General features: G+C 36.1%; 2 protein-coding genes across 4 annotated transcripts; both read left to right on the top strand.

Annotated features, from left to right (window-relative positions):
• Nucleotides 1–1,253: 1,253 nt before the first annotated feature.
• Nucleotides 1,254–5,661, top strand: LOC113717473 (E3 ubiquitin-protein ligase MIEL1). Of its 2 annotated transcripts, none has more exons than XM_072065051.1 (12): nt 1,254–1,486; nt 1,590–1,677; nt 1,761–1,817; nt 1,916–1,948; nt 2,043–2,120; nt 2,236–2,279; nt 2,425–2,465; nt 3,461–3,543; nt 3,621–3,712; nt 3,869–3,938; nt 4,796–4,834; nt 5,004–5,054. In XM_072065051.1, exons 1-12 carry the CDS (start codon nt 1,356–1,358, stop codon nt 5,049–5,051), a joined length of 804 nt encoding a protein of 267 aa, XP_071921152.1. In that variant the 5' UTR covers nt 1,254–1,355; the 3' UTR covers nt 5,052–5,054. The 2 variants fall into 2 exon arrangements, with proteins under 2 accessions (XP_071921152.1, XP_027098068.1); XM_027242267.2 differs by lacking the exon at nt 5,004–5,054 and adding an exon at nt 5,262–5,661 and having other exon boundaries at nt 1,257–1,486.
• A 1,840-nt stretch (nt 5,662–7,501) lies between these two features.
• On the top strand, nt 7,502–10,828 carry LOC113717457 (zinc finger protein CONSTANS-LIKE 13-like). 2 transcript variants are annotated; one of them, XM_072065043.1, is made up of 4 exons: nt 7,502–8,532; nt 8,838–9,050; nt 9,579–9,878; nt 10,403–10,828. In XM_072065043.1, the coding sequence occupies exons 1-4, from the start codon at nt 7,912–7,914 to the stop codon at nt 10,406–10,408; spliced, it is 1,140 nt and encodes a 379-aa protein (XP_071921144.1). In that variant the 5' UTR covers nt 7,502–7,911; the 3' UTR covers nt 10,409–10,828. The 2 variants fall into 2 exon arrangements, with proteins under 2 accessions (XP_071921144.1, XP_027098067.1); XM_027242266.2 differs by having other exon boundaries at nt 7,509–8,532; nt 9,579–9,856.
• Nucleotides 10,829–15,185: the final 4,357 nt, after the last annotated feature.

The following is a 15,185-nucleotide window of genomic DNA, read 5'->3' as shown; positions in this document are numbered from 1 at the left end:
GTTGTGTATTTGAAATTTTATATTGAGAAGGATAAAAGCTACGTAGGCGGATGATTTTATAAAAAATTTTGCAAGTGACATGTGATTCTAAAATGCATGGTTTGTGGCGATGATTAGAGTTGAATTCACCTAAATTTTTATTTAACAAAAAAAATTCGAGGTACTGAATGATTTGGTAGTCGGCCATTAATTCAGTAACTATCACTAAAATATTAATCGACTTAATTCATAACGTACGAAGGCGTGACTGTCTATCTATCGATCTTTATTACCAACAAAAATATATAAATATATATATATATCTATCCATCGATCGACACCGTCCAAGCTCACGCCAAGGCGCCGTCTCGTGGGCGGGGGAATTGGAAAGGATCTCTTAATTATTAGTGCAAAAAGGGATAATTTCAGAAATCTCCCCTAAAATTTCTAATAATTTCACTGAACTCTCCTAAGAATTGAAAAATTATACATACTTCATTTGCCATTTAAAATGACAATACTACCTTTAAATATTTTAATGAAATTCCCTTGTTTGGTATACTTATACTTAAAATGACTTTAAAATTATTTTTTCATTCTTTTTCCTTCTTATTCTTTTTTATTTTAATTTTTTGCCAATAAAATTGTAAAATTGCTATTATTATCTCTAGTTTCTATTGTAATCAAATATCAAACTAATAATTTTTTTGATGAGTTAACTTTATACATAATTCGATGTTTTTTGCTAATCTTTGTTTTCTATTTTTTGGTATTAAAATTAACAATAAATCAAAAAATAATTGCCCAAAATCACTACTAAATTATGATAATCCCACTACTCAAAAAATTCATAAATTTTGAATCAATTATTTTAATATTTTATTTTCTATTTTATAAATCTAAATTCATAATAAAATATCATCAAAAGTATCCTATTATAATGATAAAATTACTATTATAGTTATTTATCAAATAATAAGTATCGACACGAAAAATTCGATACCTTCTCCTTATAATTATATTAGGTAATCTTATAATTCTATAGGAAAATAAATTAAAACTTATTACATAATGGTATTTTTGGATATTTATTTAAAAATTTGACCAAGTCAATATTATTTTAAAATTTTATTACTAAAATTATTAAACTAAGGGAGGTATGTGTAATTTTTAAAACTTTACAGTAAAATTGTCAGAAATCTCGGGGGAGGTTTCTGAAATTATCCCGTGCAAAAACTTAGCAAAGGTGACGTGGTATCGTCATCAATCGACTGATTTTTCGGTTACTGGCTAAAATTGAGTTACGCCATAACAATTACCCTACTCGAACCCCTCATTCATCAACAATTAAGATTTCCCAAATCAAATTTACCACTATGAATGGTGAAGAGGACAATATTCCTATTCCCAGCCTTGTCGACCAACCTCAAGAAAACCAAGAAGCTGCCGGTGACGGCGAGAGTACAGATCAGCCCAACAGAGAAGATTATGGAAAGACGCTTTACGGGTGCGTTTCTTTTGTTTTTTCATTTTTCTTTTTGTTCTTCTCGCCATCCTTAACCATAAATTTTGATTCTGCTCGAGATGATGTTGGTTGCGTTTGTGGGTAGATGCGAGCATTATCGTAGACGGTGTAAACTTCGAACGCCATGCTGTAATCAGGTTTTTACTTGCCGTCACTGTCACAACGAGGCCATGGTAAGTAATCTGATACCGTGTGAAACAGATTAACTTTTTTCTTGGGTTTTTTCTTGATTCTTGACTTCGTTAACTTTCGACAGAGCGTTCTGAGCAATCCCAAAGAACGCCACGAGCTTGTTCGGCAAGATGTGAAGCAAGTACTTACTTCCTCTCTCCTTCTGCTAGCTGTTTCCGTCTAATTTGTTTTCCCATCTTTGGGTGTTTAATTCTTGTTTCAAATTATTGCTCCTTGCAGGTCATCTGTGCAGTATGCAATATCGAGCAAGAGGTTTGAGATTATAATTCCTTGAACTCGTCATAAGTGTTTACCATTTTGCTTGAATTTGACTAATCATGTCTCTGTGTTATCTCCTGTTACCTAGGTCTCTGGGCTTTGTTCAAACTGTGGTGTTAAATTTGGAGAGTATTTCTGCCACATTTGCAGATTCTATGACGATGATGTAATGCTATTTCAACCTTGTCTTCTAAAAGGAGCATCTATACAATATGCATACTGGCTTCCTACGTGATATGAGTTGTCAAATGGTATCATTTGTCTCTTACTTTTGGTTGCAGACCACAAAGAAGCAGTTTCACTGTCATGATTGTGGGATTTGTAGGTAACTGAGTTGGAGAATCTGACTATTTGTTACAACTGAAGTAGAACATTCCTTGTTACCCAGTTCTGAGAAAAGAAAAAAAAAAAAGAAGAAACTCTTACTTGTAATGTACTTGTAACGTTTTATGCTAATCATGGCCATGCAGAGTTGGTGGACGGGAGAACTACTTCCACTGCCCTAAGTGCGGTATGTAGGCATGCACTCTCATTTCATTTGTAGCACATTTTACACGAAGTTGTGTTTTCAAACATGCTACTTATGGTTCTATTATGTCCTTGTAACGGTCTCCCCACAAGATATCATTTCCTTTCTAAGGTGTGGAAAAATAACGTGTGACTTATCCATGCCAGTTCTCTTTCCCTGATTTCTAAGCTTCTGTTCTTAACCAGACCCTTTTGGAAAATGTCAAGTTAACAAGTTTTCGCCCTACCTGACTCAGGAAAACATCATGGAACATTTCCAGGGGGGAAAAATACAAAGAGAGTAATCTTAGATTATTTATTTCAAATAACAGAGTATATTGTATTATGTTGATGTAGATGACAAAGATAAGAATGTTTTAGTGCTGCCTCTTTACTTGATTTAAAAAAAAAAAAAGATTGCTGCTGAAAATCAAGGAGAATGCTTTCTGGTTCTGCTATTCTGATAGTATTACAATGCAACATGTAAATATGTTATACAACAGGGATATCAAAAAATAATGAAATTGTTGGATGGATTTGCTATTTCATCTCTAGAATGTTAAGCATAACTCTGATGGAATGTTTTAGTGGTGTTGGAAAAAAGAAAGAATAGCCATAGGATAGCAATTAACTGTTGACATATTGTTTCTGAAGTTCTTGAATTCTTCATTGTTTGGATTACTGTATTTAGGAAACTAAAGCGTGCTTGTGTTGGGAAATGAGAGCAAAATGGTGGCTGATGGGGGACTGATACACTTTGTATTTCATAATACTTGCTATTGCAATTATCAAAGAGCACCTTTTGTATTTTTTTTCTGAAAATTTTTTGGAGCATCCTTTCATAAATGTATACCCTATATCCTGGTCATTCTATGAACTTGAAAGGTTTTCGCTTATAGAAGGCAGCAGCACAAAGGTTTATCATCCATTTAGCAGATTTTTTCTTTCCTTTTTTTTCTGGGGATACTCTTGTCATTTTCTTGATGTTTGAAAGCACAGGATCTTGCTATTCTATTGAGTTGCGTGATAATCACTCATGTGTGGAGAACTCAATGAAGAATCACTGTCCCATCTGCTATGAGGTTGGAATCAAGACCATATCTCCTTAAAGTTCTTATATTGGTACTCGTTTAATCTAATGTTTATGTATTGTTGCTAGTTTCTATTTGATTCCATAAAAGGCACGACAATTATGAAATGTGGGCATACAATGCATATGGATTGCTATTCTGAGATGATCAGCCAAAGCCAGTAAAGTTCAGCTTTTCTTGCTATTTCTTATTTTCTTCTGTTTTGAATCAATAAGCCAGTGATTGATTGTGCTTATTGTTGTCTTCTCCATTTTTGTTCTCCGGATTGTGCTTCACCGTCTAATAATGTCACCTTTGCATTGCATTTATCTTGTAGGTATAGGTGTCCAATCTGCTCGAAGTCAGTATTCAACATGTCCAGAACCTGGGAAAGATTAGATCTGGAAGTATGATAGTATTTTCTCATTGTCCCTTGCACATGGTTGTATAATCGCTCAGCTATGGTGTTTGTGCTCACTATAATTTTTTCGAAGGCTTTTCTTGGATTATTTACTTGGAAAATGTTCTTGACTAATTAAGTTAGTGATATGTGTGAAAAAAATTATTCAAGACAGGAAGTTTATCTGAAACATGGCCAGTACAAATTAGACAGGCATTTCATAATAGCATTGTGTCAAGACAATGCATTTCAAAAAATCTTTGTCCTGTTGCTGGTTATTATATATGTTAGGTTGTGTTCAGACTTGATTTCATCTTATAAGCTCAATTCCTCAATTACTATTTGCTAAAGTTGGACGATTACCATTGGATTAACCACCAGTTTATGATTTGTTACACAACTTTTCATTTGGACGTGAATTGTATTGGTCCAGTGATATACTGAGCCCCATTAGTTCTAGGGATGTTTCACTTTATCCATGGAGTATGTCTTGTGTGAGTATTACATAAATCATTGACTTGGATCAAGGCCAAGTGAATATCAGATTGACCAGTAACTTGCATTGGGCTTGGCCTCATGTTTCTTTCTGCTTAATAGAGCAGTCCATTCTTTAATATGTCGAGAGTCAGAAGCTGGAATGGCACTGAAAATATGTAGCGTTGTCTATTAGATTGACCGGTAACTCTACAATGTGGGTGAATTTCATTTATTCTACTGCTGGTCACTGAAATCACTTTGTATCCATAGACCAACCATGTGACTGACCCATGTGCATGGGGTCTAGTTTTCTCAATTTTTGCATGTAGAGTATTATAACTTAGTATCTTCCTGGCCTTATATTGGTGATCATTCTTTCTGGGACAGATTGAAGCTACAGCAATGCCTGAGGAATACCGTTATGAAGTAAGTCACAGTTTTCCTGTTTCCCATTTTTTTAAACTTGTTGTCCATGTTTTTATCAGATTGCCTCACCTTGCAAGGCATGTATTTGAGGTTTACCTTATAAGATGTTCGTGAATTTTTTACCTTATAAGAAACTGATTGTTCATTTTGAATTTCTGTTATGTTTTAGTTGGGCTTGTTGGAAAGTTTACTGTCGTGGTGGGTCTGGAACTTATGAAATTTTTATTTAAGGGAGTACCTACCTCCTTTACAAATAGCAGTTTGGGTATGCAGGTGCCTGCAATGACATGTTTTTTTCCAGATGTCATTCACAGTATTTCCCTTTTTGTTTTTTATGAATCTTTACTTCCTTTTTTACTTGTATTGGGCTAGTGATTGGCCAACTTGAATTTCCCTTTAAATGACGGGATATGCATTGACTTTGCAGGTCTCAATCCTCTGTAATGATTGCAACAATACTGGTAAAGCATTGTTTCACATATTTGGCCACAAGTGCAGGCATTGTAATTCATATAATACCCGCATGATAACAACGGGCGAGAATCATCAGTAACGTTGTTCTCCTTTTCTTTTCTCAAAATCAATAACCTGATTTATGCCCCCAAATTGCCCCCAAAAGCTGTAGTGTATCAATTGTATGCTTCCCTGATTTATGATCTTCTTTCTTGATCAATGTTTGTAGGAGATATTCATTTTACTGATTCTTGTCACTGTTTTGTTGATGATGCTAATTAGTTGTATGTCCTTGGAATTTGTTTCAAAGCAAGTGGGGTTCGAACCCTTTAACTTAGAGTTCAATGACGAATTTAGTTCCTTTTTCATGGCTACTGATCCGCTGTAACAAATTCTCTCCCAATCGTCTAGTTTTATAATTGTTGGTTTTTATTATAATGATAACAGTTGTATATTGACGAAACCGTCAAAGGCGGCAGCCACAGTTAAGAAATTTGGAGTCTTTTCAAACTAAGGAGCATGTAGAAAGCCCGAAACACGAAAGCGATGTTGCCTTTTTTGAATTGAATTCAATAGCCAGGGACACGAGGGCTGGTTGGTCCGTATTGATTTATTCAGGGGTGGACCTTTAGCCAACAATGTCCTCGTGCCCCTGCACCTAACACTGTAGACGGTGTTCTTCCCGTGCCCGTCAGTCTTGGATCTCAAAATCAGCTGCCTGCATTGCAATGAATGCTCAACTCCTACAGATTTGCTTATTTGATCGATGCAATGCATGGTCTCCATAGATAATAAACTATTCCATTTTTTTTTTTTTTTGGCTACCTAATTCTTTGATCAAGAGAAATACAAATAGAAAGAGGGATGTAAGAATATTTAGTACTAGTTGCTATTACATGTTGTATTTACTACTAGAGAATTTGGTGGAACGATACAAAGAGGAAAACATACGTTTTCTGGACATTTTTTGTAATTTCAGAATCACTAAAATAATTGGCAACAGTACTAGTAGTGTTCTGGAATCTCTCATTCTACTTCGGATTAATAAAAACTACCATTAGGTCGTGAGTTTCTCAACATCAAATCAAATCCAAAATTCTTCCCTAGAAAAACCAACTGCTAATGGCGAGGGCTGCTGATTTTGCAGGCAAAATTGCGCCGCGTATCTATGTTTGAATTTGAATTAATGTGCACGTATATACTTCTGATTCTGCAGATGGAAATGTGACCGGATATGATGACGCCACGTGTCATATTGGTACCCGTTTATGGTACGGTTGTGTTTGGATTGCATTTTCCGTCATTTTTCATGGAAAAATTACTGTAGCGATTTGATATATGTGAGGGAAAAAGGTGATAAGGAAATGTGATCACGGAAAACGACAATATTTTCCGACGGAAACAAGCAATCCAAGCAAGGCCTAGTTGTCAAACATGACCAATGCTTTTCTTTTTAGGGTTTTTCTGCCGGATGATCGATGATAGAACACTTAGTTAACACACATTTAACATTCACGTAACATATTATATATATATACACACTAACAATTATTACCTTTTCTTATATTTATATATATTTTTATTTAATTTTGCTTATCATTTATTAATAATTATTTACTTTCTCTAATTAATTTTATATTTTAAAAAATATGATACCTAAAATATATTTTAATTAATACCCTATAAACATCCGTTAGACAGACCCTTTCTTTTACCTCAGTATAATTGTTCCCTTTTAACTATTTTGGATGCAAATTCCTCTTCTTAGGTCCGGTCAGATTAAAAAAAAAATCTCTCCGGCCTCTACTTGTACTCTACTCAGATATTAGTAGAGTATTTGGATGTCGTCGTCAGCGCTGACGCAACCTTTGATTGGGTTAATTTAGTAAATAAATGTATACCTCAGATAGTACTACTGCTACTACGCTGGAATCCTGGACAGGTGGCACATAGTGCTCTTTCGACATCCTGGCAGTGAGGCCCGCCCAATCCGTTCCGTGATGCACTTTTTAACTTTTTTTTTTTTTTCGGGCTTTTCTTTTCTTGAAAAAGAAGCAACGGCCTTTCAATTTAGTTGAGGCACCGCAACATATAGAGTATTATTTTTAACTCAATTGGATTTATCCCTTCCCTCCAGTATGTCTAATGTAAAGTAAGAGTAGACATAGAAAAAAAATTATCAAGAGAAAATATATATATGTATATATATATATATATATATATATGCTAGACTCTAGTCCAGCGGCCAAATCTTAAATCTGGAAAAGTACCTCAAAATTCGACGCAGCCTCCCCCAAATTCTTGGATCCTTGCTGCTCGGTGGTCTTCACTCTTCACTTGCACATGATGCGACTACAGCTACAGCTACAACTACAACTAAGGACTACAAAAGCCGAACCAAAGTGATAAGGTTCAGAGTCATTCTAGTTCAGGAATCAGGGGTGCCTGTCTCTTCTTTCCCTCTAGCTCTAACGCCTCTACTTACTTAGAATGCTCACCAACTCTATCTTGAAACTTCTTCAACAAGCTAATTTATTAGTCCCGATATGCTACAAGAATTGAATTACTGGCTGAGATAAAAACACCAAAAAAGAAGAAGAAGAAAAGAGAAAAAGCCGCACGAGATGGTTTTGATGAAGAGTCAAAAGCCGGAGGAGCTGGAATCAGATGGTGCGGTGGTTGGACGGCGGGTGTGTGACTTCTGCGGAGATGCCGCGGCTCTTGTCTACTGCAGAGCCGACTCTGCTAAGCTCTGTTTGGCATGCGACCGTCAGGTCCATTCCACTAACCCGCTCTTCACTAAGCACACTCGCTGCCTGCTCTGCGACGCCTGTGATTCCACTCCCGCCACCATTTTCTGCTCTACTCACTCCTCTGTACTCTGCCAGAACTGCGATTGGGACACCCATACCTATTCTTCTTTCTCAGCTGTACATGATCGCAGGCCTCTTGAGGGATTCTGTGGCTGCCCCTCTGTGACTGAACTATTGGGGATCCTTGGGTTTGAAGAGCTTGGGAAGAAATCCCTTTTGGTTTCTGATGCTCCTGCTTCTGCTGCTCTCAAAGAAGCTAGTAATACCAATTCCAGTCGTCATGATGTTGATGATGCTGAAAGTGTTTATGAGCTGTCGGATCTGTTGGTTTGGGAGACGCCTTCGATCGTCTGTCTTGATGATTTGATTATGTCCAGTGATTCTTCTTCTGGACGTAGTTTACAGGCTATGGGGGTTCCTCCCCTGCCTAAGGTATGTTTCCCCTTTTTTTTTTTGGTGGTGGGAATCTTTTTGGGCCTATGATGTCATGTGTTCTCTCATGCTGCTATTCTGTTGGTCTTTCCATACTGTCATATGTTCTGCAGATATGTTGGGCTTTCCATGTCCATTTTTAAGCTTTTGTTTTTATTTCCCAAGCATTGGGTCTATTCATACTTCACAGATTAATGTTAAGGCACATTAATAACTATCTATCCATTCTCTTGTACAAGACTGGAAAATGAGAAATGTTTTCCGTGGAATTGTAACAAACTTCGGGCACTTGTGTCTTGAATTAGAATCGAAATGCTACATGTGGACAACACAGAGAGGAAATGCTTTCCCAGCTACGCCAAATGTCAAAGTTAGAACCTAACATCAATTGCGGCCAAGCGGATGTTGAACCCCTTGTAGGATTTCAACTCCCGGTACCCGAGCAAAACCTCCAGTTTGGGCAGAAGGATGAAAGCCTCGATCACAATTCTGAGCCAGTGTTAGGTTCTTCATATGAGGTGATGCTTCTTTTATATCTAGTTATTCATGGGCTGATTTATTTGATCAAGGCTAGATTCAGACACGTTTGGTTATTTCAAATCGGTTCATCTGCATAGCCAGTTAAAAACAGGATCTCCATACTAGGAGATGTTAGGCGATCTTAACTTCAAATCTTCAAATAGTAATAACACTAACAACTTCGAAAAAATGCTACTAGAATTTAGAGCTGCCATCTTCAATTCGACAGTATAAGCTGAACTGTTTAACGTTTTCCATTGTCAAACAAATTTGGATCTTGGCGCATTTCAGGTAGTTGAAACTGTATTTAATTTGTTCTAGATGGTACCGCTCATAATAGAAAGATCTTCTGAACCTATAATGTGCTTTGTTGCTTTTTCCTTGTGTTATTTTAAGCAAAGGGAAGGTAGAAAACATTACTCTCGGAAAATAAGAGGAAACAAAACTAACCCAAAAAAAAAAAAATATATATATATATATATATATGGAACGAAAGACAAGCAAGTGATCGTGTTGGGTACCTGCAGGCCAGCGCATTTCAGTGGGGCAGTGAAAAAGTTGAGGATGAAGTTCCGGACATTTCTGCCTTATTAGGTGAAAATATTGAGCTGAACCATATAGTTCCTGACAAAGATTCAGGTGTTGGTGACAGCCCAGGGCCCCTAAGAGGCAGTCACGAAGAGCAAATGCATCCTCCGGCAGCTGAAACCCTCCAAACCCTTCCTAGACCTGCTATTCGTGAGTTAAACAGGCAGGAGAGAGGCTCAGCAATTTCACGGTATAGGGAGAAAAAGAAAACTAGAAGGTACCTCCTAATCCATCATAAGGTGATGTTAGGACTCAGGACATTGTTGTTGTGTTTACATGTTGCCAGTAAGGGAAAATTGTGCCACTTTTACTTGCAAATCCTCTTATTAACATGCGAGAATCCCTGTTTCACCATGTTTGAAAAGCTTAAAATATCTCAAAGTGGAAAACTTTTGCTTTAATGCATCACATCGTTACAGCCTTGACATGCTGCTGAAAGTATGATTCACATAGTATGTATTGATTAATTGCGTCGAAGAACTCTTTTTGAAGCAAGTTGTTTGTTGATTTGCAATCTATATAGGGGACAAAGCAGCTGCAAATTGATTCAGTGTATCTTTAACTGAACATGTAACCATAAATGAAATATCTATCTCCAATACAATTTTAGCCATGGCTGACCTACTTATATGTGGGTAGTTGCGTGTAAGTTGAGCCCTTAATTGTGATTGTCGAGATCAAGCATCTGGTACTGGTTAGATGTATCACATGCATACTCTGTTGATTTATAAGTTTTTGACTGAGAGATCTATAAAACAAACAGGTTTGACAAGCACATCAGGTATGAAACGCGGAAAGTTCGTGCAGAAAGTCGGACAAGAATTAGGGGACGTTTTGCCAAGATGGCTCGCTGAGGTGCCTCTGTTCACCTCTGTGATTTTAGGTAGGACAACACTTCGAAGTTTTGAACTGAAAGTAGCCATTGCTCCAAAGGATGTTTGATGAGATGGATCACTGAACTGCTGCTACCTTAGAAGCAGGTGTTCTAGTTGTAAACGAACTAATATATCTCCTGCTTCACTTTCAGTCTAAAGGCAACTTGATAGCCTTTGAAGTTAATTTTGGTAGTAGTTCGTAAAGCCAAATGTTGTACTCCATATGTATAGTTTAGGCTTCTTAGTTGAAATGTGGGTTTTTCACCAGCAGAGTTTGTGAATTGGCAAATATATGTAGTTGTTCCCTGTGTGTATATGGATAAATCTGATGCCAAAGCACAGCATGTAGAAGACGTAAAAAAATTTTCCTCCAACAGCGGATATGGGCTTCCAGCTCTTGCGGTCAAAAGTCAGTTCTAAAAGCTTCTCGAACTCCTGGCACTATCTTGATTAATTGTACTATCATTTTGCTAGTATTAGATCAAAGGTATCAATATTGATCCGTCTAAACTTGTATATTGATAATCTATTCAAACTCGTCCATTAATTTTGAATGGAACTAAATGAATATCCAATTAAATCCATTTATTTGGTGTGCATTGGGTTGATTCGATTCATCTATTTAAATCCATTTTAAAATAATTATACATTTAAATTCAACTTCTAGTGAATGTTAAGTAAATAAATTTGAATTTTTTATTGATCTAATAAGAATAAAATATCATATTATTTCTTGTCAAATAATAAGCAAAAAAATAAAAAAAAAAGAGAGTAGAATTCTAAGTGATTCAATCACAACAAGCCGTAGCATTTCTTTCGTGCAGAAAAAAAAGTCAGAACAGTTTGGGAAAAGTTTGCCTATTGCATTTGTGACACGGTTTTCCCAATAGGGCTCGTAAAAAATTTGCTGGGATACGGGATCTGGAAGCCAGGAATCCAATTTTGTGACTCCAAGTCGAAAACGGAACGGGCTTGCTTGCCATCAATATTCTTCTAGATGGCCCAACCCACACCTGTACGGAATAATCGTTTTCCGCTCACCCGAAATAACAACGAGAGTGTTTAGACTTTGAGTGCAAGGTTACTTAGAAAATATTTTTGGAATGGTAATATAACATTTGTTTGTGACGTAATTAGCATATATGATGTATAAAGGTACTTAAAAAAAATAAAATAAAACAGCAATTGAATTCAATAGCATTTATGATGCAATAAAAACTCGGTTGTCTGGATGCTATTGGTGAATTGGCCAATCAAACGATTGATTGTAGCGGCGAGAACCACACGCAATCCCCAAGATCCAAAGAAGACAAGGGGAAAATGTGTATAATCAGAAGGCTTTAAGTTAGGAACTTGCCTATATGTATTATTATGTAATGTAACAACGTACTATAATTTAATTTCTAATCAACACCGGAACAAGTTACACGCGCTACTAATCAGGTGGCAAAGCAAGTCTAACAAATGGAGTTGCTACAATGCTAATTCCTAAAAATGCGTTACAATGTATGAGATTTTCCATTTTCCTATAAAGGGGAAAATGATGAATTTCATCCCTAAACTTTTTTTTTTACTAGTGCTGATTTTGCCTCTAATTTTTATTCCTCACTAATTTGATCGGTTAACTTATGTTGCAGTTCCAATTAAGGACTTCCGCGATGGCATCACCACATAACGCAAATGTGCCTCCTAATTAACCCATTAAATAGGAGTATTTTGGAAACTTTAGTGATGAGGCTGTAACAAGTTCATTCCACCTTGTAATGCTATCATAAAGCTCAATAAACTGATCAACAATCACAAAGTAATAAATGCATGAGAGTCTCTACTCTTTCAGTCTTCTTGGAAAATCCTTCTCACTTTTGCATTCCATGGTTCAAAGACTCGGCAGAGTTGTCACCGGAACAAAATTCTCCAATACTATATCGGAATGAAATGACTCCAAGATAATTCATCGTTGAGAACTCGACCCAGTCATCGAGAATTCGGCCGAGACATCTCCAAGACGGATAGAAACGGTCGAATCGTTCCGAGTCAACTCGATTTTTTATTATTTTCGCTAATTTTTTTATTTTTTTGTTTATCATATTTTTTGTATTATTCACAATTTTTAAAAAATTAAATATTTCAAAATTTGCGTATCACCTAGATCGCGATGGATATGTGGCAATCGATGTGGAACGGTTCGGGCTACGACGACAATTGCGATCGCGACTTTGAATCGTGTTTGCCATATTCAATTCTAATGGGTGAAAAACATTTAACTTAGGAGTAAATATTTCACGATACGCCAAATTAAAAAAATAAAATATGATATGGCATAAACTTTTCAAGTGTATGTTTTTGGGTGTGTGCAAACTACAAAGCATTCATATTCACAACATTTCTTCTTTCGTCTGTCCCAAATTATAGTCCCTTTTCAAATTAAAAAATGTAGTTGTCTTTTAATTTCTCTAAAATACCCTTATTTAATATAAATTGTTATTACTAGCTATAAACTACCTTATTTAATATAGATTATTAGGGGTGAATATAATCTATCCCATTTAATGCATTTAGATTTTCCAAAACATTATTCGATATATGAAAAGCCAACTTTATTTAATGTAAGGGTATTTTAGGAAAATAGCAATCTAAATTTGTTTTTCTAATAAAGTTAACTACTTTTTCTTAAACTGTGTGAAAAAAAAACTAGGACTATCAAAATGCGCCGGAGAGGGAATACTATGATTCATTGCAGTACGTGATGAGTAATGTTAAAAACGAGAAACGATTATTACAAGTGGTTGCAGAAGAACAATGCGTCGTAGTAGTATTTAAATTTCTTGGGAAAATATGGATTTTATGTAAGACGAGGAGAGATGTTAGGAGAGCCCACAAAAGAGTTAAATGTACGTGGGAGATTTCGTCGCGCTTTGAAGCGAGCAAAAGCAGCTTGGAACCCCATGATTTGCATGCGTAAATAGGGTTTCAGATCATCCATGATTTAATTTCATTTGGCCTCGACCTCAAGCGGTTTCACTTTCAGAAAAGAGAACTGGTCCAACAGAACAGACATGCGACGAAATGGAAGGGTGCAAAAACAGGTCACCACCTTAACTGATTGAACAAAAGCCACACAAAGACAGCAAAAAAGTGATCACCTTGGCGGAAGGAAAAGATCGAGCCAAAGGCCAACCTGCTATTATATTTTATATCAGGCTGCTCAGCACACTATTAATTAAACAAGTCACAAAACGTTGTACACTTTGATACTCTTTTTTCTTTTATCCTCAATTGCTACCATCACTCAATTCATGACATCACACATGTCTGTCAATCATTAGTTGCAGCTGTCATCGAGTTAGTTCAAGTTTCAAGCAAGCATTCTCTGCAGTAGTGTACATACATATTCTGTTCAAGTACGATTAATTCCTAATTCTGCAGGGATGAATCTCCTTTTTTTTTTTTTTTGTATCTTAGCCAGCGTGGTAATTACTCTATCTTTTTAGGGTCAAACGTACTCTTGAACTTGGCGATATTCTTTGATGCTTTTGCAAACATTCCCTTTTCTTCCAGTGCATGTTTGCATACATAAATGCTCGCAAGTTGTAGTAATTGGAAAATTTTCAAGCGGCGCTCCTGTCCATTGTCCAGTGTCCAGTGTCCAGTGTCCAGTGTCCAGATCAAGATTAACTCTGGCTGTTTCAGCGTTGAATGATATCTACTAGTTAGGTCGCCTAAACAGATGTTTAGAGACCAAATCAAATTTTATCTGATCCCGAATATATATATATATATACCTTAAATGCATCAATGATGGGTCGGCATATATATCTTTGGACGCTTTTTATAAATAAATTTAAGAAGAGAAAAAAAAAAAAAAAAGAGGAGTATACGTGAGCAACATATATATATATATATATATGACAATAATGTTTAGTGAATATTTGTTAAGTAGTACATTTTAATGTTTGTGGCGTTCTGCATCACGCACTATTCAAAGGGTACACATGCTGTGTTTGCCGTCGTCGCATCGCATCGCATCATTAGGTTCATCATTACTCATTTCCGACTGCCTGAAGAAAAATAATCAGACTACTATCAAATTTTAGTACCCATTCCGCCCAAAGTCCCCATGGGCATGGGTAACCCATTGGGACTTGGGACAAATTGTCACCTCTACATTTGAGGAAAATCTGCAACAATTGATCAACAGGATGATATATATATTTTTTGGTAACAAATATCTCAACGAGAGATCCATTTAACGTTGTTGAAACAATTGACAACAATCAAAGCTCTCGACCCTTTTCTTAAATCCAATTCGTGTAACTATATACTCCCTCCCTTTTTTTATAACTGACGTTTAAAAAATTTGCTCTAGTGTACTTTTATCTGTCGTTTTATTATCCCCATACAGTATTAATTATTTTTTCACAATTTTACCCTTTTATCTCTCTTTTTCAATACAGGGTTCTTAATTACTACTCCTAATAATTATTGCTTCTCTCTTTGTAATAACCCTAGTAATTATCTGCCCCTCCGTATTCTTTCTTCTTTTCTCGCAGTAGTACTCTAGTGAGAGAAAATATGGGTGAATTGGACAATTAATGAGGGTATAAAAGAAAAGTAGTGTACAGATTTAAACAATGAAAAACTTTTCTTAATTGGTGTGCAAAACCTTAAACG

The sequence above is a fragment of the Coffea arabica genome, chromosome 1e (assembly GCF_036785885.1).
Source record: "Coffea arabica cultivar ET-39 chromosome 1e, Coffea Arabica ET-39 HiFi, whole genome shotgun sequence".
NCBI classification, from domain to species: domain Eukaryota; kingdom Viridiplantae; phylum Streptophyta; class Magnoliopsida; order Gentianales; family Rubiaceae; genus Coffea; species Coffea arabica.
Note: the sequence above shows the minus strand (reverse complement) of the source record. Positions and strands in the feature narration are given on the sequence as shown.

Bases quoted from the DNA above. Each gene is read 5' to 3' on its own strand.
- LOC113717473 (XM_027242267.2), top strand. From the start codon at position 1,356: ATGAATGGTGAAGAGGACAATATTCCTATTCCCAGCCTTGTCGACCAA. The intron at 1,949-2,042 runs GTTTGAGATTAT...CCTGTTACCTAG, and splicing joins TATGCAATATCGAGCAAGAG to GTCTCTGGGCTTTGTTCAAA. The intron at 3,713-3,868 runs GTAAAGTTCAGC...TTTATCTTGTAG, and splicing joins GAGATGATCAGCCAAAGCCA to GTATAGGTGTCCAATCTGCT.
- LOC113717457 (XM_027242266.2), top strand. From the start codon at position 7,912: ATGGTTTTGATGAAGAGTCAAAAGCCGGAGGAGCTGGAATCAGATGGT. The intron at 8,533-8,837 runs GTATGTTTCCCC...GTCTTGAATTAG, and splicing joins GGGTTCCTCCCCTGCCTAAG to AATCGAAATGCTACATGTGG. The intron at 9,857-10,402 runs GTACCTCCTAAT...TAAAACAAACAG, and splicing joins GAGAAAAAGAAAACTAGAAG to GTTTGACAAGCACATCAGGT.